This window comes from Pseudorca crassidens, chromosome 4 (genome assembly GCF_039906515.1).
Source record: "Pseudorca crassidens isolate mPseCra1 chromosome 4, mPseCra1.hap1, whole genome shotgun sequence".
Classification (NCBI taxonomy): Eukaryota; Metazoa; Chordata; class Mammalia; order Artiodactyla; family Delphinidae; genus Pseudorca; species Pseudorca crassidens.
In genome coordinates this window covers 71,636,103-71,661,786 of record NC_090299.1, presented here as the reverse complement: position 1 = coordinate 71,661,786, position 25,684 = coordinate 71,636,103, and the positions used below count along the sequence as shown (strand labels likewise).

Genomic DNA, 25,684 nt, shown 5'->3' with positions numbered 1-25,684 from the left:
TCCGTTCACAGTAGTTTAGTCACTGAAATATGAACAAGGTAACTTCAAAAATGAGTTCTAGTTTGGCAAACATCTAAAAGTTTGATAATTCAGTCTGCTGACAAGGGTTTGGAGAAACATGACTTCTTATGCCTGATGGTGGAAGTGTAAAGCCATTAACCTCTCCCAAGGGCAGTTCTGCAGTATGTATCAAAACTGAAACCAGCAGTTCCATCTATGGAAAGTTATCTCATAGATACACCTGCACATATACACAAAGCTGTATAGTCAACAAGACTGACTACAGTACTATTTGTAGTAGCAGAAGACTGAAAACAACCAAACATCTACTAATAAGGGACTACTTAAATACTTCTTTGCTAAACACGTTCCGTACAAAAGAATACTATGTCACCACTGAGACAAATGAAGTGGAGCCATCGGTACAAACACGGAACAGTTTCCAAGATTTATTAAGTGAAAATGAAAAGAGTGAGGTGCAGAACAGAGTGTTAAAAACCCAAACCGTAGGTGGTGGGACACGGACAGTGGATTCGACGTTTGTGAGTTCAACTACATACACTGGGGAAATGATTTTAAAGTAGTCCAACACTCCACTTCGATAGCACTGTGCCTGCAATGAGCGCAGGATGAGCGGACAATCACTCAATCACTTCTCAGTGGGGCGTCATCCTTGCTTTCAGTGCACCTTCTGAAACTGGGCAGACATGAGGAACTGTGACAACTCGGGTTTTTGACACCGCTCGTCACTTTTTCACTCAGCTGCTTTAGAGAAAAGGTGGCACCGAGGCAGTGATGGTGAGTTTAATAAATACCTAAAGGTATAAAAGACAAAATTACATTTCCAAGATGCCTCCAACTGCAAACTCTCCAGGGCTCTTTCTTACACAGGGACAGAGCTGAGGCCACCTGGACTGGGGGATGAGGAGGAAGCTCTCCCATCCTGTCTACCTCAAAGACCCAAGACAAGGTGAGGGGTAACTAAAAAAGAAAGTATGCCACTCCTAAAGAGGTAAAGAAGAGGGACAGGGCCTTCCTAGGACCGTCCTAGGAAGCTTTGCCACTCTGCAAGGCTGGCTATCTCTGGAGAGTCATTCACACAAAAGGGAACCCGAGTACAAAAGAGGAGCTCACATATACACTGCTGAATGGCTTATACGTCCATTTGTTGTAATAAAAAAAAGAAGGCAATGGGAAGGAAATAAATGTTCCTGCATACAGTTGGCCAGGGACTAGCATACTCTGCATTTGGCAGTTAATCTGATTTCTTTACCCAGGACCTAAATGCTTCATTTCATCTAACAGAAGAACTGCCCCAAACCATTAAACTACAATCCATGTGCCCAAATGGGTCAGAGGGTGGTGACGGTGAAAGGAATCCGGGTGACATAACATAAAAAACTGAGGCAAGCCAAGACATGGAAGCAACCTAAATGTCCATCAACAGATGAATGGATAAAGAAGATGTGGTACATATAGATAATGGAATACTACTCAGTCATAAAAAAGAATGAAATAATGCCATTTGCAGCAACATGGATGGACCTGGAGATCATCATACTAAGTGAAGTAAGTCAGACAGAGGAAGACAAATACTATGTGATATCACTTATATATGGAATCTAAAGTATGACACCAATGAACCTATCTATGAAGCAGAAACAGATTCACAGACACAGAGAGCAGACTTACGGCTACCAAAGGGGAAAGGTGGGGGCAGGGAGGGATAAATTAGGAGTTTGGGATTAACATATACACACTACTATATATAAAATAGATCATCAACAAGGACCTACTGTATAGCACAGGGAACTCTACTCAATATTCTGTAATAACCTACATGGGAAAAGAATCTGAAAAAGAATAGATACATGTATGTGTACAACTGAATCACTCTGCTGTACACCTGAAACTAACACCATGTTGTAAATCAACTATACTCCAATATAAAATAAAAATTAAAAAAAAAGAGCATCAACATATTTTTAGGCTGTTATCCCTGAAAATGAATCAAAAAATACAATTTCACACCTGCCTTATATTACTTTTTGTAATAGAACCAAAGTTTTTAAAATCCCAAACAACAACAAAAGGCAAAATAAAAGCATAACACTCCCCACCATAATGAGGCAAGCAGCCACTCAGACATCACTTTAGATGATTTAATTAGGCCCTGAGAGCCAAAGGGCACATGAAGGACTCCAGAACAACGGCACTCAGGAGGTTCAGAAGGTCTGTCCTTTCAACTGCCAATGAGCTCGTCTGTAGACTAAAAATCTCCAGCTTTGTTTAATTTATAACTGGAAGATTAATGCAAAGCTTTCTCTTGGTGCTGACTTTATGGTTTTCTACTTTGGAGATCAGTATCAGTGAGAACCCAGTAAATCTCTAGGACCTATCAATCAAATATCAATTCAATCAGTACTTACACCCATTTTTTTAAAGTCACTAGGTTTTTTAGGTTTTAAAAATCTAGATTACTAGGTAGATAACTAGAACTGATAAGTGAACCAATTTTTCTACATATTATGCACATCACCATAAAACATGATTGTTAAATTGGTCAGAAAATGGTGACTTAAGAGACCAGGGGCCTACTAGGAAGGATTTTCCAAAAAGAAGGCGTTACATGTTCTTCAAACTATTCACACATTAGTGGATTTTCTCCTCATCCCTCAGCTTTTCTTGGAATTCTGACTCCTATGTATCTATTTACATATTTTCTAATTCAAACTTTGTATGTTCTCAAACATTATCTATACTCAATCCTCTATTAGAAGGATTAAAAATTCCACATAAATACTTGTTAAGCTAAAAAAAAAAAAAAACGGTTACGGTAAAGGAACACACATACAAGTATGCATGTAATGTGGCCTAACAGCCACAGCAGATATTCACAATGGGCACTTCTTTACACAAACAGACCTTTCCCTAGCACAGCGAATAAGGAAGCTAGCTACTTAAAGGATTTTTCTGTTACCTTAGTAAATGGAAGTTGAACTGAATTTTACAAGCCTGCTTAAATTTCATAAGCTATAAATATCAGGAAAGGTGAGGGTTTTAAATAAAGTGCTCACTCATCAATGCAGACAAGCCTCTAAAAAACTATTTTTGTGCTGGTTGTTCAAACAATTTCTGAAATTGGGAAGTATCCACAATTGATGGCTTATCAGAATTTACTTAACAACATTTTTCCTTTTTAATGATGAATAAAATAATAAAAATTCTATTAGTGGCATCTTAGGCTTGAAGTACAGGAATCAATACTTTGGAATAACAGTCTGAACTCGGTCGTTCAATCTTCTATGTGATTCAACATTTCAAGACTATTTCTACTGCTACAGAAATAGAAAACTAAAGACTCATAATTGCCAAAAAACGATAATAACAGTAGCTATTTTTTACTGAGTACTGGTATTTGGGGCTGAGGAACTTTGAAGAGCTGGGCCTCCCTATTTTCTCGGTTAGAATCGGTGTCAGCACTCCTCCCACCCGACAGGCCTTTCTGGCCCTGAGAGTAGATGCCCACCTGATCCCTCTCACACTGGCGGCCTGAGGCCTCCCAGCCTCCCCACCATTGGGCCCTGCTACCCACCCCTCTGATCACATGCCGATTACTGCCCCCTGGGTGGAACCTCTGGATCTCCTCTCAGGCCCAGCTCACTCTCGCCGCTTTTATACTACTGTCCAGAAAACACTGCCAACCTTGGCCCAGCCCCTGTCAGAAAACTTCCTTCTTAAAGTCCATGAAATGTTTTTGTCTGTCTATGACCAGGCTATGGACTAGATCAGGCAAAATACTACTGACCCACCTGTCCCCAAACCTCTGTACCAAACTCAATAATTTATCAAGACACCTGAACTAGATTACATTAAAATAAAAATACAAGACTAAAATACATGTAGTAAGTTAAAGACAGTCCAAAGGCTCTTTAGAAAATTTACAGTGTTACTGGGGGTGGGGGAGTGGGGAGACAAAAAAAAATTTTTTTTAATTAATTAGTTTGTTTGTTTTTATTTTTGGCTGCGTTGGGTCTTCACTGCTGCGCACCGCCTTTCTCTAGTTGTGGTGAGCGGGGGCTACTCTTTGTTGCGGTGCGTGGGCTCCTCTTGCTGCGCAGCACAGGCTCTAGGCACACGGGCTTCAGTAGTTGTGGCTTGCGGGCTCAGTAGTTGTGGCTCGCGGGCTCTAGAGCGCAGGCTCAGTAGTTGTGGCGTGTGGGCTTAGTTGCTCCGTGGCATGTGGGATCTTCCCGGGCCAGGGGTCGAACCCGTGTCCCCTGCATTGGCAGGCAGATTCTTAACCACTGCGTCACCATGGAAGCCCAACAAAATTTTTTTAAAGAAAAAAGTGTGAAGTCTCGAAGAGCATGATATGCATGGGTACCAGATATCTCACCAACAGTCTGAATGAAAGGGATGATCCCTTGAGAGCTCTTCCAGAGCATAAATTCATTTAGGATATAAGAGGTATTTGTTAAATTGGAGGCTGATGTAATATTAAGCTGCATAGTTAATGAGTCAGAGCATTTGTATGTTTCATTTTGCAGTAAGACAAATGTGAGAATAGGAAAAAATATTCAAAAATAACATGATGATAAGACTTATGCAAAAATAATGAAGCATATAAAAAAACTTCTAATTAAATGTTTTAAAGGAAATACTTAGGGGCTTTACAATAAAAAGCAATCACTTTCTGAGCTAAATTCAACTGGAAGTGAAGGAGCTGTGAAAAAGCCTTTTTAATTATAACCTATTCAAAACCCTTATGAATAATTAATTATTCAAAGTCCTGGACAAATTCTACATTAGGCTGGAACAACTACTACGGAGGGGGACAAAGATACACAAAGCCCTCAGTCCCCCAGTCCCCAGTTATCCGTCATGGTAGGCACACATGCCCACACCACTTTTTAAACATCTAGTTTAATTACTTTATTACTATACCTTTTAGAGACAAGAAATTAAATGAGAGAATTAAATGACTGACTGTAGTTACACCATACCAATTGCAAAAAAACTTTTGCTTACAAACCAATTTAGAATTGGAACTTATTTCTTAGATTGCCTCATAAAAACTAATGCACCCTTACTTCTTCACTGTTGCTTTATTTGCCAAGAGACAAAATCAGATCAACTGATCTACCCAAATTAGTAAGTTAGACTTACATTTTCTGGTTCAACACCAATGTCTTCACAAAATTTCTCCATGCCTTCGGGACCTACAACATCATCAGTACCTGTGATAAAATGCAATTTATAGAAATTAAATCTAACCATGTACATACACTGTTACTACTATAGTAGCAGTATACTGTTAAAATACTTAAAGTAAACTTAGATCAAATAACACTTAAAGACCATAAATCCTTTCTGAAGGAAGAAATCACCAAGAATATATTGAAAATGTTCTAGAATTTCAGTTCTATCTTTAAAGGATTCTGTTCTGCACATTTAAGTCAGTTTACGGCCAAGTCCTTCAACCTGTGGCTAGATGGACACATAATTTATGTCTAAAGATAAGGCTACAGGCATTCAATTCCTGTTCTTTAAAGTAGCTTAAATCTCTATTCTTATTTTGGTAATAATTTCAACACATACAATAATTTTTGGAAACACAGCAAAGAACCACCTAATATTCTTTATAAAATTAACTGGGAGATAACATAATTGTTTCTTTTACACAGAAAAAAAAAGCAAGCAGTCTTTTTGTTCTAGACAAGGCAACCCCTTCCTTCACATTCCACGTTATCTCTGTTTCTTCCTGAAAGAACTGTCCACATGTCCCAGCTCTACTGTAGCCCCCATTCATTCTTCAACCACTGCAATCTGGTTTTTGCTCATCTCCCTCCACTGCAACTCTTCTTGCCAAGGTCATCAATAAACTCCTAATCGCCACATCCAGTAGACACAGGCAATCTTTATTTTATGTGGCTTCTCTGTGTAGCTGAGATTATCCTCCTGTAGCATCTCAACGGGGGCACCACCAGAAATAGAAACTGAGGCATCATCCTGGAGTCCCCCCTTCTCCTACATTCTCCAGAGCCAATCAGTTACCAAGTGCGCTGCCAATTTTACTTTCCAAATATTTCTTAACTGCACTGACCTGTTCAGATGTCATTCTCTCACTTAGATGACCACAGCAGTCCCCTCAGGATCTCCCTAATTCCAGAGCCTCATCCCCCTCGGACCCATCCCTTACAAAGCCACCTGGAGGGTCCACACCTCAAACACAAACTCCTTCGATTTTAAGTTCCCTACTACCTACGGATAAAGTCCAAAGTCTCTGGCATATCAAATAAGGTTCTCTATGATCTAGTGCGTCCCTTCCTCTTCAGCCTCATAGCTTTCCACCTTCATATCAAGTTTCTTGGAAATAAAAGAATCAAATAGATATTGCTGAATGAACAAAAATTAAGATCCAGCAACACCTACCCATTGTTTGCTATGCACACACATCCTGACACATACCCAACGCAGTACTAACTCTTTGTGGCCTCAGCCCATCTCCCTCTCCCCTCCCCCCATCTTCCCATGCCAGCTTCTTCAATCTTTAAGACAGGAACCATACAGGCAGTCCTCCCAATCTCCCCACCCCCAGCAGCACAGGCTGGGTCAGGCAGTCTTGTGTGACTCCGTGCAATGCTAGGAATGCTTTTCTCACATTTGCATTAAGTCCCAACTCATCTACCTTTCCTTCTAAATTCCTCAAGTGTAAGAACTATTTATTCTTTTAAAAAAAAAATTATTTATTTGGCTGCGTTGGGTCTGAGTTGTGGCACACGGGATCTTTTACTTGTGGCATGCGGGATCTTTAGTTGCGGCATGCGGGATCTAGTTCCCTGACCAGGGATCGAACCTGGGCCCCCCTGCACTGGGAGCACAGAGTCTTAGCCACTGGACCACACAAGAATCACTCTACAATCTTCCATAGCCTTCAGATCTAGCAAGCTGCCAAGACCAGCAGGATCCACCATCTGAAAATGTCTCAGTTTCTTTCAAATATTATCTACTGGGCACACCCTGGAGCGATACACTGTAGAAGTGGCTAAAGAGGAGTAATCCATGGTCCTTGCCCTCCAGGAAGGGAGACAAAGCATAAGAGTAATTTCAATACAGTAATAACTAGATCACAATAAAAGTGTAAGGTGGTTGTTCTCAACAAAGGATGACCATTAAAATCACCTTGGACAGTCTTGTGTCACTTTTCTGCTTCTAATCCTTGGCTCCCCTTGAAGTCCAAACTCAGGCTTTTCCACATAATCTAGCCAGAGCAAATACTTTTTCTGCATGTGTTGTTTTCCTTTTAATCAGAAATGTGCTACTTTGTTACAAAGAGTTTTATTTCACATATTCAAATCTGTTACTTTTCTGGGACTTTCTTTTTTCTCCTTTTATTTTACATGTTTTTCTATGAATTCTTAATTTTTTTATCTTGATTATGGAGGGAAAATCAAAGTTTACTTAGTTTTTTGGGCAACATTAATACATGAACATGATATAAAATTTCATTTAAAAGTAAAACTGTCCCTATGAAACTACCACTGGCATTTTTCACAGAACTAGAACAAAAAATTTCACAATTTGTATGGAAACACAAAAGACCCCGAATAGCCAAAGCAATCTTGAGAACGAAAAATGGAACTGGAGGAATCAGGCTTCCTGACTTCAGACTATACTACAAAGCTACAGTAATCAAGACAGTATGGTACTGGCACAAAAACAGAAATATAGATCAATGGAACAGGATAGAAAGCCCAGAGATAAACCCACGCACATATGGTCACCTTATCTTTGACAAAGGAGGCAGAAATGTACAGTGGAGAAAGGACAGCCTCTTCAATAAGTGGTGCTGGGAAAACTGGACAGCTACATGTAAAAGTATGAGATTAGATCACTCCCTAACACCATACACAAAAATAAGCTCAAAATGGATTAAAGACCTAAATGTAAGGCCAGAAACTATCCAACTCTTAGAGGAAAACATAGGCAGAACACTCTATGACATAAATCACAGCAAGGTCCTTTTTGACCCACCTCCTAGAGAAATGGAAATAAAAACAAAAGTAAACAAATGGGACCTAATGAAACTTAAAAGCTTTTGCGCAGCAAAGGAAACCATAAAGAAGACCAAAAGACAACCCTCAGAATGGGAGAAAATATTTGCAAATGAAGCAACTGACAAAGGATTAATCTCCAAAATTTATAAGCAGCTCATGCAGCTTAATAACAAAAAAACAAACAACCCAATCCAAAAATGGGCAGAAGACCTAAATAGACATTTCTCCAAAGAAGATATACAGAGTGCCAACAAACACATGAAAGAATGCTCAACATCACTAATCATTAGAGAAATGCAAATCAAAACTACAATGAGATATCATCTCACACCAGTCAGAATGGCCATCATCAAAAAATCTAGAAACAATAAATGCTGGAGAGGGTGTGGAGAAAAGGGAACCCTCTTACACTGTTGGTGGGAATGTAAATTGATACAGCCACTGTGGAGAACAGTATGGAGGTTCCTTAAAAAGCTACAAATAGAACTACCATATGACCCAGCAATCCCACTACTGGGCATATACCCTGAGAAAACCAAAATTCAAAAAGACTCATGTACCAAAATGTTCATTGCAGCTCTATTTACAATAGCCCAGAGATGGAAACAACCTAAGTGTCCATCATCAGATGAATGGATAAAGAAGATGTGGCACATATATACAATGGAATATTACTCAGCCATAAAAAGAGACGAAATTGAGCTATTTGTAATGAGGTGGATAGACCTAGAGTCTGTCATACAGAGTGAAGTAAGTCAGAAGGAGAGAGACAAATACCGTATGCTGACACATATATATGGAATTTAAGGGAAAAAAATGTCATGAAAAACCTAGGGGTGAAACAGGAATAAAGACACAGACTTACTAGAGAGTGGACTTAGGGCTATGGGGAGGGGGAAGGGTAAACGGTGACAAAGCGATAAAGAGGCATGGACATATATACACTACCAAACGTGGGGTAGATGGCTGGTGGGAAGCAGCCGCATAGCACAGGGAGATCAGCTCGGTGCTTTGTGACCGCCTGGAGGGGTGGGATAGGGAGGGTGGGAGGGAGGGAGACGCAAGCAGGAAGAGATATGGGAATATATGTATATGTATAACTGATTCATTTTGTTGTGAAGCTGAAACTAACATACCATTGTGAAGCAATTATACTCCAATAAAGATGTTAAAAAAAAAAAAAAAGTGAAAAGACAACCCACACAACGGGAGAAAATATTTGCAAATCATATATCTGGACTAGTATATATCATATATTATACATGGACTAGTATCCAAAATAAAGAACTCTTACAACACAATAAAAAAAAAAAAAAAAAAAGTAATACTGAAAATAAAAATGTTAAAAAAGCAGAAGTTTCCTCCTAACTTCTCTCTACTCCCCAGAGACGACCACTTATTAAAGAATTTCTGGGACTTCCCTGGTGGTCCAGTGGTAAAGAATCCGCTTTCCAATGCAGGGGACACGGGTTCGATCCCTGGTCAGGGAACTGAAATCCCACATGCCGCGGAGCAACTAAGCCAGCACGCCACAACTACCGAGCCCACGCGCCTCAACCAGACAGCCCACGTGCCGCAAACTACAGAGTCCATAAATAAATAAAAGAATTTCTTTAAGAACCCTTCCCCAAATAAGCCATTTTATAAATTCTACCTGCAGAATATATATACATATTTAGTTTTTCAGGCAATTCTCTTTGGCTTTCCAGGTACACAACAATTCAATCATTTCACCTTCAACGAATGATCATTTTTGCCTCCTCCTTTCCTGTATTCATGCCCCTTCTTTCTTTCTCTTACCTAACAGCATTAGTTAATAACTCCCAAAACAATGGCAAATAAGAAGAGTGAGAGTGGGCATCTTTATCTCATTCCTGACTCAAATGAAAATAGTTAGCATTTTATCACTTGGGTTTGAGTGTGCACAGTCCCGCATGTGGGCACTCATGTGTATATTACACACAAATGATATATGAAGACATTCACCCGATGAAATGTTCAAATAAAGAAGCCCAAGAAAATAGAGTAAAAAGAGAAAGCCTGCCTTCTTCCTTTCCTTACAAGACAGGCATGTATCCTCCCAGACCTTTTTGCTGTGTTTTTATGTATGTACAAATATACGGTGAAATGTACCCCTGAATTTGTTTATCTATACACTTGGGTTCATACTGTACCTACAAATTCTACATCTTGCTTTTTTCACCAACTGTGTCTGATAATTTTCCTGTGAGAGCACCTAGCTGACATACTTTACATTACCCCCCTGTAGGTGACTGTGTGTGTGTGTATACCATGTTTCATCGTTCTTTTCCTCATTCCACTACTGTAAAGTATTTAGGCTGTGACATTAAAGAGTAATTATTCTCATATGGAAGTATCCATCTATTACTATTTTGCTAAGAGGTTTGGTTGTAGGAACAGATGACTCTTTGGTATCTACTGATGGAACTCATTGGCAGTTGGTTGCACAGAGCTGAGAAAAAAGAAAGGTACTTATAATCTTAAAAAAATTTTTGTCTTTGGCTTCTATTCTTCGTGATTTAAAAAAGCTCTTTTACTGCAACCTATTCTTGAGCCTGGCAAGTCACCTGCCCTTCCCCTGCCTGTGCACAGGGCCCTGGGGTCTCCCAGCTGGCTGTCCCACTCACACCCCCTCCAACCTGGCCTCCTCTCCCTGTCAGTGCTCATTACAATGACAATGCTTCTCATTTGTTTGTCTGTTTGCCACACCAGAAAATTAAGCTCTGAGTACAGTGCTTCTGTCATCCACACACCAGAGCCTGGCACGTAGCAGGCCCGCAAAGGTTGGCTGAGGTACACTGGGCAGTGGTAAACATTAAGTTAGCCATGCTTTTTTCTTTTTTCCACATTTTATGCAATGCCATTGTCAGGTTACTTATATACACATACATGCACCTGTGCATTTGAAAAGAGCAAGGTTTTAACAATATGATCTGCAACGGCATGACTCATGTTACTTTAATATTTTATCCTAAAAATATTAAATATAGCTTATCAGTCAACATTACTTAAAGGCTACCCATAATCTGATATCTACAACAACTTTCCCTTTTTTCTCATTATCATTCCCTTGTACACATTTAGATCTATTTGTAATCACACTGTTCATTGGGATTATGGGTATATTTACACTAGATGTGTCATTTTACCTGTAGAACTGAACAATCTTAATCTAATAAGTAGGCCACTGGTTAACACAAAGTGGATTAAAAGTGGGTTTGAGGGAGATGGTTTAAAAGCTATAGAACGCCCTGGTGAAAGATACTAGAGATACATTTACAAGGCGGATGTACTGACAATAATCTAGAAAAAAGTGGTCCTCCCACTTTCACTGCCATTTTAAGCAGGGGCCCCTAACTAAATATACTTTATACTAAGTAAACTCTTTCATGAGAGCCCAAGATGCTCATGGCAGAGTTTCCATAATCACACCATGCTGCATCTCTGGGGCAAACGGGGCCACACTGTCTCCTTTGCCAAGAAACCTTGTCAGCAAAACTTTTGTCTCCTTTGTCATTTAGCACCTACTCCTGGTCCCAAATCTCACTTTGGTAAACCAAGAAACAATTCTGCTATAGAACCTAATCGAAAGTAGAGATGAAGGGCCTACAGTCAGGATTTGTAGAACTTTTATGACCTACGTGTGTGAGCTTCAGTGTGACTCTGAAATGCTGGTACTTGTGTATCTGGTCTCATCTCTTACTCTTAGATATATCTCAGAAAGTGGAAGTTATTAGACAAATCATTTATGTAAAACTGGTTATTTTAATGAAAAGAAATGGGATTCCAGTTTCAGACGGAGGTCTAAATAAGACACTCCCCCAATCTTACCCCCAGCAATCCTTTCTAAAGTCACAGAGGACTCAAGTACCAAAGTACAAAAGGGAGTAAGCCTATAACCACAGAGAACAGGACAAGAGCCCCAGTGGAGAGCATTTCATTTATTAAATCTCTGAGAATCAGAAACTGAGTTGACAGGGATTTAAAAAGGTGAGAGGCTGCAGCACAGGATGTGCAAAAGAGGGCTGGGACTAACTGGCCAGGCAGGATCTGGGAGGAGCTGGGCTCAGGCTAAAGGAGTGCAGAGGACAGGGCAAGCGTGGAACTGAGGACTCTGGGAAGAACTAAGGTCCATCTGTGTAGCACAACTGCAGCACCAAGGCCCCTACCACCCTCCACTGCACTCCGGATTCAGTGCAGGGAGTCAACCAAAAGCAGATGGCTCTCTCCGAGGGAACAGGAGCACAGTGAGGGGGGACAGGCCCTCACTCTAGCACAGGGGGCCCACGGCCTCACTGTCTGCTCCCACAGACTTGCCCAGAGCACAACCTTCCAGGGACTTCTCGCCATGCATTTTTCTTGAATAATACTTATCTTCAGTTTTTATTCATGTAGTTGAGATATTAAAAAATGAGGACTTCCCTGGTGGCGCAGTGGTTAAGAATCCGCCTGTCAATGCAGGAGACACAGGTTCGAGTCCTGGTCCAGGAAGATCCCACATGTCGCGGAGCAACTAAGCCCGTGCATCACGACTACTGAGCCTGCGCTCTACAGCCCGCATGCCACAGCTACTGAAGCCTGCACACCTAGAGCCAGTGCTCCACAACAAAGAGAAGCCACCACAATGAGAAGCCTGCGCACCGCAAGGAAGAGTAGCCCCCCGCTCACCGCAGCTAGAGAAAAGCCCACGCCCAGCAACGAAGACCCAATGCAGTCAAAAATAAATTAATTAATTTTAAAAAAAAGAAAGCAGGTGCCAGTTGTTCTCAATTTCAAGCTATTTTCCCTGATAAAATACAAAAAAAAGCAAAAACTAAAAGGGGGGGGCATTAATAAAAATAGGGGTAGCCACACCCACATAAACTTCTCGCAGTGATGAAATCCCAAGGAACCACCTGGCAGGGGCCTCAAGGAACCTAAAGAATGTGGCTTAATCTTTATCCCAAATGTCACCTTTCTGAGCCAGAGAAAAGCAAACAAGTAGGAAAACTGTACCTTGCTTCCTTTTAAAAGAAAACAGAAGTGTGGCTTTTACTATGGAAAAATTCATATTTGCTTATAAAGGAAGACACAAAGAATATCAAAATAGCTGTGCTATGGTGGTGGGATTAAGTATACTTTTTCTGTTTAAACTTTCCTTTTTATAATATATTTCATAACAATAAATGTGAACCAATATGAGAAAGCAAGAGATCTTCATAATCAAAGTGATATGAACATGAGAAAACGTTCCATCATTCAGACCCAAGTACTGAACACCTGGAAACGTGCTAACCACTTTCACAAAACGTCTTCAAGAGATTCATGTTCTCAAGACCTAAAAATAGATAAATTCTAATACTACAGAAGTGTCTGTACCATGTGTCTGTGCCCTGCAAACAAAATCCAGCTCAAACTAGTTCAAATAATGAAAGAGAATTCACTAGAAGGATATTGGGGTAGCTCACAAAAATCCAAAAAACTACAGGAATCAGGATCGCATCCTTTCAAGTCTACCACCAGAAGAGAAAGATGCTCTTCTCCCAGCTTCAGTCTGAAAACCCTAGGAAATTTTATCTGATTGTCCTGACCTGGGTTACCTGGCAGCCCCTGGAACAATCTCTGTGGCCAAAGGGGCAAGATTTTTATCAGAAAAAGGGTAAGGTAGGGGTAGGAGGAAAACACTGGCCCCAGGAGGAATCCTCATTTTGATACCCAATAAAAGGGTATCAAAACCAGCTATGGGGCTTCCCTGGTGGCACAGTGGTTGGGAGACTGCCTGCCAATGCAGGGGACGCGGGTTCGTGCCCGGGTCCGGGAGGATCCCACATGCCGCGGAGCGGCTGCGCCCGTGAGCCATGGCCGCTGAGCCTGCGTGTCCGGAGCCTGTTGCTCCGCGGCAGGAGAGGCCACAACAGTGAGAGGCCCGCATGCCACAAAAAAGAAAAACAGTTATGAACAATGTCCTTCCTTTAAGAGTTCAACGAAGGCTATTAAGCTAAGTAAGCTAAGAGATGCATAGCAGCTTGTCATATGGAAAAGTGGAGAAAAACACTCCAGGCAAAGGGATGGCACTGAGTTAGTTGTCTTTTATCCTGTAGGTAGCAGGGATTTTTAAGTGGGGGGCAAGGGTGCAGCAGATTGTTAGGGAATGACACGTATGATCTGTTCCGTTTATTTTTTTTTTCAAATAATACAACAGGAAACACATAGAACCTGACTGGGAGTAGAGACTGATGTCAAGAAAACTAGTTTGAAGGTCACTGGAAATGTCAAGTTGATAAGTTATGATAGGGCCAGAAATATGGTGGGGAAGAGGAAAGGTAAAAGAGCCTTCAGTTCAAACTTGTCTGAAAATTTTTCTTTCCCCCTTTTTTACACATACACAGCCACAAAAACAAACAAACCCTTTATTTCAGTATTACATTATCCAACCAATTATAATAAGTTGCAAAAATGGGATTGGATTTAAGACATTTTAAATGACAAAACAAACACTGTCTGCCAAATGATCTTTCAAACTAGAGACACAATATAAGAAATTCCATCGCGCTACATAAAGGTTCAAAGCAGCAAAGCTTATTTTAACTTGGATGCATAAACCAAACAGTCACCCATTACCAGCATTCTCAAGAGGTTTCCTAGCAATCCAAAGTATTTCTCCCAAGTACATTTCATCTTTTCAGTTCCCTTCTAGTGTTCTGAATTCTTTGGCTTAGCTGCTGGCTATAAATAGGACATTTGGTCATTTGTTTCAACAGTGTTCCCTCCCGAAAACAGGGAGACGGACACACACACACACACACACACACACACACACACACACACCGAAATTCGAAAAGTACTCCTTTTTAATTCTTTAATCTCCTCTGAGGCACTCCTTATTTTTATGAGGCTCAGTCTTAGATGATATAAATGATTACCTACCTGCATATTCATAGAACCATTCTAAGCACCTCTTACTTGAAAAGGCTTCTTCTTCAGTCTTTATTCTAGTTGTATCATATTTTCTATACATGCTAGAAATCAAGAAAGGGGTTTTAAGTTATTTAAAGTAAAGATACTGAGTTTTTTTAAGTAGCAAATAGTTTTTATTCTTTTACCCAACCAAACATCTATTCAGTCAGTATTTCATGTATATTTAAAATATTTCACTTCTTGCATTTGGAAGCTTCAGCTGTTATAACTATAGTTTTAAACACAGTCACACCCAGTATAAAATTAAATGGTAAGCACTTAATACAGGTTTTTCTCTGATGAACAAATAATCAGTAAAAACTGAAGAGAACAAGTATTTAATATACTCCTTTCTACCTCTCTAGCCAGAACTAACTACAGAACACTAGTGATACAGCAAGAAATGTGGATGGTGTTTCTTCAACTGGTGGCCCTAGGACTCGCTCATGTCTCTGCATGAAGTTCTCCTGACTCCCGTGCCGTACGAGTCAGGTTGGGCGACACATGGTCTAAGGAAGAACCTGGCAGTATTAGACACCTCCAAGGAACTTGTCAAGCAAATAAAAAGAAACATCAAATTATGTCCAAGCCTCCAGGAAAAGAACCTCAGGAAAACGAAGTACAGAGAATCCTTGGCTTCTGCCCTTCTCCTATCATGCCCTAGCATTGTGGAGACAGACACATAAGCTGGAGAACTGAGTCAGCAAGCACAGCAGCCTCCTCCTGCCAACACTGTGACCCTTGGCAGGGACTCCTTATTTCATGATGACACGGGGCTGAGAACCAAGACAGGCCCTACTTGGGGAGGGGAGAAGCAGCAGTACTTTTAAAATAGTGATTTTGATAGAAAAATTATGAGTATTTATATATAAATTGTCTAAATAGTTATATAAACATTTATGAATACAGTTTTTATTTACATAGCATATAATATAAAATCATGTATAATTCTTTTTAAAAGAGCATTTATTCATGATCAAGACTTTCACCAGAATATCTGTATATACCGCTGATCAGAGATTCTGGGTTTCAATACCCAGAAAACGCTCAAAACATGGTTATAAAGTATTAAGATACTGAAACCGCAAACCACCACTTTTGTATTTCTTCTATAAAAAGTAGCCATCCCACCTGGAAACAAAGGTGGATACTGTCCAGGGGTTCAAACAGATTTGCTCCAACCCTGGGCCTGGACATCCTACCTCAGCTCAAAGTCTGTAACTAGTCAATATCCTGGAGACCTCTATATGACACTGTAATGACTGAATCACTTAAAAATACTCTACCTAAAAAAGGACAATGGAATAACATCACCAAAAAAAAAAGATACCAATACATGCTATTACATGGATGAACCTCAAAAAAATTATGCTAAGTGAAAGAAGCAAGGCACAAAAAGACCATTGACGTGAACTGTTCAGAAAAGGCAAATCGTAGGGACAGAAAGTGAATCTGTGGTTTCCTGGGGCTGGGAATAAGCACAGGGATGGACTGTGAATGGGCGTCAAGGCTCCAACTGGGGTGATGGGAATCTTCTAACATTGGTTTGCAGTGATGGCTGCACAGCTCCAACAACTCCGTAATGATCACTGAACTGTACACTTAAAATCGTATACATTGTGGTATGTAAATGAAGTTGTTTTTCAAAAAAGACCAAGAATGAAACTCGGATAACGTTACAGCTCCCCATCCCCTAGGTGACCGATGAAATGCTATTCATGAGAGTAACTCGCACCCTTCTGCAACTCAATTACCAGTTTTTAAACTGGCTTCAGGGCTTCCCTGGTGGTGCAGTGGTTAAGAATCCGCCACGGGTTCGAGCCCTGGTCCGGGAAGATCCCACATGCCGCGGAGCAACTAAGCCCGTGCACCACAGCTTCTGAGCCTGCGATCTAGAGCCCGCGGGCCACAACTACTGAGCCCGCGTGCCACAGCTACTGAAGCCCGCCCGCCTAGAGCCCGTGCTCCACAACAAGAGAAGCCACCGCAATGAGAAGCCCATGCACCACAACGAAGAGTAGCCCCCACTCGCTGCAACTAGAGAAAAGCCCGCGCAGCAACGAAGACCAAACGCAGCCAAAAATAAATAAATAAATTTATTTTTAAAAAAAAGAAAGAAGCAGAAAAATCTCATCTAATTCCCTTGATTTATCGATGTGGCAATTCAGGCCACATAAGTGAAGTGAAGTGACCTACAGAGCCAGAATGGAGGCAGATGGGAAAAGGCAGAAAAGATTAAAACTATGATGTTTATTCATTGTTTTTTTTTTAAAAAAAAAGAGAGAGAGAGAAAGAACCAAGAGATGTCTAATAAAATCTGGTTGAAATAGTAAAGATGCCTAAAATAAGCAAGTCTAATGGACCTTGGGAGTTACCAAAATTAACAGTTCACTTGTCTGAAAGAGAAGTGGTTTCAACAGTCTTGTTTTTCATGGTTTCTAACAAATGCTCACTCTTTTGAGAAGAAATGTCAGCTCAGCTAATATTCCAGGCAGGCTTAGAGCACTTGGTGCAGGCAGTTCTCTCCAGCCACGCAACCCAGGTCCTGGCAAAGGCAGCTACAGGATTCCTGTGGTTGTAGGTAGTGAGTGAGACCCCCTTAAAGAAGAGATAAGTACCAATCCTGAGGTCCTCAACAGGCACAGAGGGCAAGCTCTTAAAAGCAAAGAAAGAAACACGACACCAGTTCTGGTGGATCAATGGACTGAGATAAAATTTGAATTTCTATGAACTCAGGTTACCTAACTTGTTTTTGTTTCATGAGCCCACACGTTAAGTAAGTATCACAAAAAATTACACTTTGAAGTTTTCCTGGCAGAACCAAAACAATATTCTGGTTGGCATTTGTACGCTTAGAAGACCCACACTGGGCTTGGGTAGAAAGGTGCCTCTTCAACACATATGCCACCAATGTGGTTCCACTGTCTCTGTGACGTACCTATCGTGTCTACTTTTCTTGGCAGATAAATCATCTCCAGAGGCAGGTCTTCTCTTTTTCCTCGGCGGCATCACTTTACTAAAGCAGTCCGAAGAACTGCAAGACCGCAGACTTCCTACAAAACACAGTGAAGAGCACAAAAGTAAGGAATGCCACATTGAAACCCTTCCAAAGAATATCAGCGCTAAACGAAGAGCTTTCACAACTTACACCGCAAAGGGTTTAGATGTTCTCTGTAAACATGAAAAAATGAAAAGTGAAAAACTGGTTTTCAGTTCTTCTTTGAGAAAATGTTAGAGTCAAGAAATAAACCTAGCAATGACACAAATTAGTTAATAGTCCCCCCAAAACACACACCAGAAATGAAGTTATCATAACTTCAGTTTACTCTCCAAAAATACTAATATAAATCATCTAAGCTTCCAGCTCCCTTTACACATCAATGTTCCTTCAGAAGGAATTGCACTGCTATCTCATTTCTGTACTTCATTAGGCAAGGCCAGCTCGACTGGTGACCTTGGGTCTAAAATACATACAAGTACATCAGTCCAAACACTCTTAAGCTTCAAGGAATATCTGATTAAAAAAAAACAAAACAGAATTTGGATTTTTGGGGCAAAAGCCTGACATGATCTTGAACAAAACTTCCATAAATATTTTTAATTTGTTTCTGCCACTTTCAGTCAGGGTTTTTGGAAGCATTAACTTTCATTTGGTAAAAGATATTAAAATGTAACAACAACATGGAACACCTATGGAAACCTTATGGTGAGTCAGGCCCTGCTCTTAACACTTACATGTACGACACCTCACTTAACCTCACAACAAGCTTACGAGAAAAGAATAATCATTACTGCTTATGCAGATAAGAAAACGGAGGCAGAGAGGGGTCAGGTAAGGGGCAAAATTGGAATTCAAACCCAGACAAGTCTCACTTCAGACTGCCTTAAACCATTATAAATTACTAGACAATTATAACGTAATTAAAATACCCATCTTGGCACAAGTACTATCAGAGATATTATGTCATTTGGTTCCCACAATAACCCTGAACGACAGGCAGGGCAGAGTTAATTATCTCTACTGACTGATGGTAAAAAGTAAGGCTTAGGCATTCAAGAGACTTTCCAAGGTCTCAGAAGTGCTAAGTGGTGAAATCTGGACTGCACGTCCTCCTCCTTGCACTGGTGCCGTGGTGGGAGGGCCCAGGGCCCTCAGTGAGCCTCTGGGACAAGGCAGCACCGGGTGATAGGGTCTGAGTGTTCTGCATTCAGTGGATGAGCTCCAGCTCCTCACCTAGTCATGTGGCTCAGTCAGTGACCTATTCTGGGTCTCTGGTTCATCATCTGAAGAATGAGAACTGTGAGATCTACCTCTCCAGAGTTTTATGAGGGAAAAATATCCATTCAACACGTGCTCACGTGGCCAAGTGTTGCGAGTAGACAGATGTTGGGATCTGAGTGCCACCAGGGAGGTGCGCGCTCAGGCTGGACCTCCACGTTGACCCAATCCTCACAACCACCCCATTCTTACAAATGAGGAAACTCAGGCAGAGAGATGAAGCAGCAGCTGGAAGGCAGGCAGGTGAAGTCGAGGATGGAACCCAAGCAGCTCGGCGACGAGGCCAAGCTCCCCACCACCACTCACTGCCGCCTCCACGCAGCCTCAGCAGCAGAGACTGAGAAGCTGGGGACTAAGGCCAGAGCCCAGGGAGTGTGGATATTCGGGGGCTGGGAAAAGAGGGTGAAGACCTGGGTGGGGAGAAAACCTGGGCGAGTGTACACTCCAGGAAGCCAAAGCAGGAGGAGTGCACAGGGCAGTGGCAGCAGTCAGATGCAGAAGCAAGAGGCTGGGGACAGGGCTGCAACAGGCTGGGGAAGGACGTGAGCGGAGGGTGTGATCTCAGTGAATGTGGACAGTTCTCTCTAGAAAGCTGTTCAGAAGGCAGGGACAGAGTTGTCAGTAGCTAACAGTCCCAACCTGGTAAGCGCAACGGTCGGGACTGGAACCTCAATCTCAGGACATACTCAGGCTTCCACCACCACGCTAAGTTCCCAGGCGATGCGCTTCAGGAACAGAATAGCCGAAACCACCTCTTCTGCCACAAAACAGGACAACAGCACGAACGAGGCGTGGGCCCAGCGCCGGGTACTGGACCCTGCCTGCTCCTTCAGCCAGAGGCAGCGCCTACCAGGCTGAAAAGACAACGATCCTCAACCACCCTTCCCAGAGCCCAACAACGGAGGGAGTAGGAGGTTCTTCAGAGACACAAGGCACGCCCATATCTCTCTCCCCACAACAGCAGCAAAATCAGGAAGAGAAAGAGCCAGACAATGTGCTGCCCACCACACACGCCCCGCTCGTCCTCCTGGTGAAACGGCAGTCCTGTTTACGCTGAAGCGCGCAGAAAGGTCTGAAGAGGTGCATGGAGACCCAAGCTTTTGCAGACTGCCAACGGTCAAGATTTATTCTTGTCCGTTAATGCCTCAGGGTGGAGCTTGCAGAATGAAAAAGTGGGTCCCGCCTTGCCGGAAAGCCTGCCACGCTGCTCAGAAACAGAGTCTGCCTTCAACTTCGAGGCTTGCTTCTCCCACCTTGGACGTGCACGTCTGAAGGAAAGACACTGTCTCCTGGTACTGGTCACGGTCGGGTTCTGAGCATCTGTTCCGGGAGGAACCTCTCCCTCCCACCAGCGTTTGCAGAACACAGAGGAAATGCACTCATCTCCTCAGCGCGTGGGAAGATGAACACCATTTAAAATAATGTCTTCACCAATATTCACCAATAAAGATAAATCCACCGGCTCCTCTACTATTTGCCTCTTCATAGAAACACTGGCATAATGTCTTGCTTTCACGGATTCCTACTTGACAAGAGTATCATGTTTCTGGTAAACATACAAACATCATAAAGTAACTTTTTCAACTTAATTTTTTTTCTTACTGTTGAAGTTCCACAAATCGTTTCTCCTGGTGTAAAACTTACTCATATTTTAGCCCCAAAGCATCCCAAATTTGGCGTTTTATTCTTTCACTTATTCCCATGGCGTTCGTTCAGACCTCTCTGCTCCAATCATCGGCATAAGCGAGTGACTGTTAGGGGCCACCCTTCACAATGAAACGGCATCTGTTCGTCCCCGGTGCCCATTACAGCCCAGGCACCCACTGGCTCACTGAGCCTCTCGCCACCCACCCCCACCTCACAGGAAGGACGAGTCCAACTCGCACGACGCAGCACAGCTCCACAGGTAGAACCCTGGAACCCATGATGACAGTGAAAAGTTCCAGGCTATCTCAAAAGCAATTTTTTTTTTTTTTTTTTTTTTTTTTTTGTGGTACGCGGGCCTCTCCCTGTTGTGGCCTCTCCCGTTGCGGAGCACAGGCTCCGGACGCGCAGGCTCAGCGGCCATGGCTCACGGGCCCAGCCGCTCCGTGGCATATGGGATCTTCCCGGACCGAGGCACGAACCCATATCCCCTACATCGGCAGGCGGACTCTCAACCACTGCGCCACCAGGGAAGCCCAAAAGCAATTTTTTAACGCTGAGGAAAACAAGTTTACCTAAAATAATCTGCCAACATGAACCAAGTCAACAAAAATACACGAAGAGCACACAACTCACGGCTCGGTGGCCCCGAAGCTGCTCCCCCAACCCCGCATGGCTCCAGGGATCCTACCTGAGCAAGAGCAACAACTCAGGTTTTTAGGTTCATGCACAAAAGTACACCTTGGTTTGCAGGGTTCTGATTTGTTCACCTGTGCAGACACAGCAGCTAATATATCATCTTAGTACAGTAGTAATACAGTATATACAGTACTGAGAGTCCCACAGTAGACTCGCAAATATTTGTTGAATAAATGTGTTCCTAAAACAAGCGTAAATCAAATTCTGCTTAGAGATCAGTATGTTTCCAGAAATTTGAAACATCTATGAATAGATAATATACCACCATTTCAGATTTTCTTTCCCATTTGTCAGTTAAGAAAAGCACTTGATTCTAAGTTTCCTGGCAGGTCGGATTTTTTTTAAACACAAATATTCTAGAATGTCTGCTTCTTAAAATAACTCTGTGATGTCTTTTTATAATAAAAACACTTACACCTAAATGAATGTTTTACAAATTTGTATTTACTCATATCATTAAATTTAGACTTTACTGCTTTAGAACTTGTATCACTTTATCTACCTTAATTAAACTTTATTTTTAGAGTAAAAAGAAAATTCAGTAAGCAAATACTGTAAACAACAACGTTATGGAACGTTTATGTTTCAAAGAAGCTTTAGCTATTTTAACCTGTTACAAGTATGTACTTAGGTATAAACGATCTGACGTTACAGGTAGAGGCAAAATATTAAGGCTGAAGTTTTAAATTAGTAACTACAAATCACTTTCAAATTTATCTTCACAAATCTGAGGTATTATTACCACCCCAATTCTACAGATAAGACAACGGGCCAATAAGTGGAGCACCTGAAAGTTCCTATTCAATAAATAGTTAACAAATTAAAGCGACTTAACCCATAAACTGATTTGAAATCATCAGAGCTGCAAGTTTTCAATATTTGCCAATCACCCAAGAAAAAACAGTGATGAAAAAGATTTTAAGGATCCATCTTAAATCTCATTAGAAACGTCTGGCAGGTACTTATGAAAGAGAAAAAGCCTTTTTATTATAATAATAAAGAAGTAGGAAGAGGAAGAGATGAATAATCTCAACTAGGAATCCCAAACTATGGTTCAGGCTCCTTCACATTACCGTGATAGATATTCTGGTGTTCAGTCTATAATATTTCTACATTGTGACAGTGACTCCGAAATTGCCTCTCCCATCGTTAGAAGCTCTTTCTTGAAGCTGAAGTGTTTAAATGATCCTTAGGAAGGCAATAAAAATTGTTTCTATTTTTTAACCAAAGGTTATGATTTGAGTTCAGGGTCATTTCTTTTTGGTTCAGTTTTTAAGAGGAACAAATAAATTATTCTATTAACTGACCATATTTTCAAATAAATCAGGAGGTCAATGAATATAGCTATTCTTCTTACATTAAACAACTAGAAATACCGCCAACATTTTTAACATATCTATTCCAATATTTGGTCCCATAAAAAATCAATTTTTAAAGAGCAATTTAAGTTCACCTGGATCAAACCAAAGGCCTTTTATGCCTATGCAGCTGGCTGTTTTGATAATAATTTAACTAACCATGTTGTTCTTAATAAATGGTATCTAAATCACTGCTCCACTGTTCTGTTCTGTTTTTTTTAATTTAATCTTCCTGCTGTGGGCCTCAAGTGAAAAAAGGTCCTGTTCAGGATTCATTTTTTGTAAGACATATTAAATTGTGTGCCCAGTTTCTAGTCATCCTCAAAGAGGTTTATACAATTAGAGAATTTTTCTGACTTTTCCGAACTTAGTATAAATGCATGTTCCAATACAAAAATCTCACTAATTTTCATTATAATGAGTTTGTTGTATCATATAGCCTTGACTCAATAACATTTTACACGTTCATTCTGCCATTTCAATACTTTTCATATAGCCATTTCACCTCACTTTTCACTGAATAATGTCACAAAGGTATAGTAATTTAAGTTGGTAAATAGGATGCATTTTAAGACATCTTACCAGTACCTAAATATTTTATTTCATTTTCTTGAACAGAGCATTGAACTACTTGCTTGCTTCAGTAAAACTAGTAGTGTCCAAATGCGCAATTTTTATCCTACTATTTAAGACCAAAAAATTTCCTTTCCTTTCTCTCTAAACAATACTGACTTTTGACATCTACCATCCTCCATCATTTTTTTTGGGTCCTCTCTGGTTTTTTAAATTCACTCCCAGTATTTTGTGCTGCTTCGCCAATTTTAACATACACACTCTCTCTCCTTTTTTTTTTTTCTTTCTTCTTTTTCTGGTGGAAGACTGAAAGCACCAAAGGAAAGTGTTAAAGGAAACAGAGCAGGAAGATACAGTCCTCTTTTGCACTTAGTTTGGCTCTTCCATATACAGTTGTTATAGAAATGGCTCAGACTACTGATGGGCCAAGAAATTCAAGGAGGCACTACAAAGAGGCACTATAGTGATTAACTTTCTCAGGTTTCCAAACACTACAGATTTTATGTTACTTAATTTTTAAAGTATACTCTGTCAGGTATGGTAATCACAAGTGATGCTATAACCAGATGGGGAAATGGACCACTCTGAGAAATTACTAATGTTAACTGACATTGACTGGCACGTATGAGGTACGAGGAACTGCACCAGCAAGTCATATACCAAATAACAGGCACATCCACTGTCCCCAAGGGCGAAAGAGGAGGCATGAGGCCAAACACACTCTCCACTTTCGTTTTCCTTAATTATAGCTTATAGTTATTAAATTGCCACATTCAGGTTAAATATTTAAATGTGAAATTACCACAGTAACAATACTCATTCAAATCCAAAGTTCAACTTTAACTACAGAATGTACAAGACTCAGCACTTAGATGTTTTATTACCTTAGCCAAGGGAAAGACAACTTAAAGGCTTTACAAACACAAAATTCAGTTTTAAAAAATCAAAACTACACTAACTCTTAAGTTTAAAAAATCTCTGATGTCTACCAATATATTGTTCCAGAACAGTAGAGAGAAATGTGTTTTTTTTTTAACTTTTAAAACTGGCCCTGAAAATTAGCTAAAAGTTAAACACACTTAAATGTGTATCAATAGAAACATATTATGATATATCCATGAAACAGAAAATCGTGCAGTCATTGAAAAATAAAGCTTTATAAATGTGCTGCAATGAAAAGATCTCCAAGATATACTGAGTGACAAAAACAAGAGGCACATACAAAGGTATACTTGCATTTGGGGAAAAACATATATCATCGTCATTTGGGAAACAAATACAAGAATATAAGAGTTATCTCTGGAGAGTCAAGGGTGTAGTACTAGTGGGCATGGGAGCTAGGGCTCATAAAATGGGCCAGCAACCTTCGCTTCTTTACACCTTTCTGACATTTCTTTTAAAACCATGTGCAAACACTGCTTCTAAAATTAAGGAGCTATAATCAATCAATAAATAAAATTATTAAGCAAACTGTTTTTGACTGCCTTGAGTCGACCTATATTTACTAAAACAGAAAGATCAGGTGAAGGGACCCTCCGTGGCCTGGCCTTCTAGAATACATTCCCCCTTCTCTCATTCCTTCCTCTGGAAGAAGGAATGTCTGATCTAACTGGTGATTGGGGCAGGGAGGAACTGAGCAGAGGGGCCCAGCCCCTTCTGAACTCCCTTTCAGATCAACCTGCCAGCAGAAGCTGATACCCTTCCACCATAAGTGGTGGGTTAGAGAGGGGCCGGGAGAAGTGCTGTGCTTAACTAGCTGTGGCAGTGATTGCGTGTAAGGCTATCTAATTAAGTTGAAATACTGAAAAGCCTCTGCATTTTTGTTGCTCTTCTAAGCTGTGCTTTCCAACACAACTGTTACTTCAATCTCCATCTTGTGCCTAATTTTCAATTGATCCTGAACCAATCTGGAGGGGAAGGGTGGGGAGAGTTCTAAATCCCAACAACCTCAAAGATACACCATTAAGTTAAAAAATTAAATGAAAAAAGAACGATGCTATATAGTATGTAGAGTATGAGCTCATCAATGATAAATTAAAAAAAACACTACTATAAAAATATATGCAGGTACAAAAATGTCTGAAAGAACAAACATTAAGCGGCAAACTGGGGGA

At 40.9% G+C, this 25,684-nt stretch overlaps 1 protein-coding gene across 10 annotated transcripts in view; it reads right to left on the bottom strand.

Moving 5' to 3' along the window:
* DCUN1D4 (defective in cullin neddylation 1 domain containing 4) overlaps nt 1-25,684 on the bottom strand; it is a 70,598-nt gene that overhangs the window by 24,833 nt on the left and 20,081 nt on the right. For all 10 annotated transcript variants that reach the window (XM_067735943.1, XM_067735939.1, XM_067735935.1 and 7 more), the window contains 3 exons: nt 17,956-18,070; nt 14,988-15,079; nt 5,170-5,240 (listed from right to left, as the gene is read on the bottom strand). In XM_067735943.1, the coding sequence (XP_067592044.1) occupies nt 5,170-5,240; nt 14,988-15,079; nt 17,956-18,026 (234 nt within the window). In that variant the 5' untranslated portion in view covers nt 18,027-18,070. The remainder of the gene's footprint in view (nt 1-5,169; nt 5,241-14,987; nt 15,080-17,955; nt 18,071-25,684) is intronic.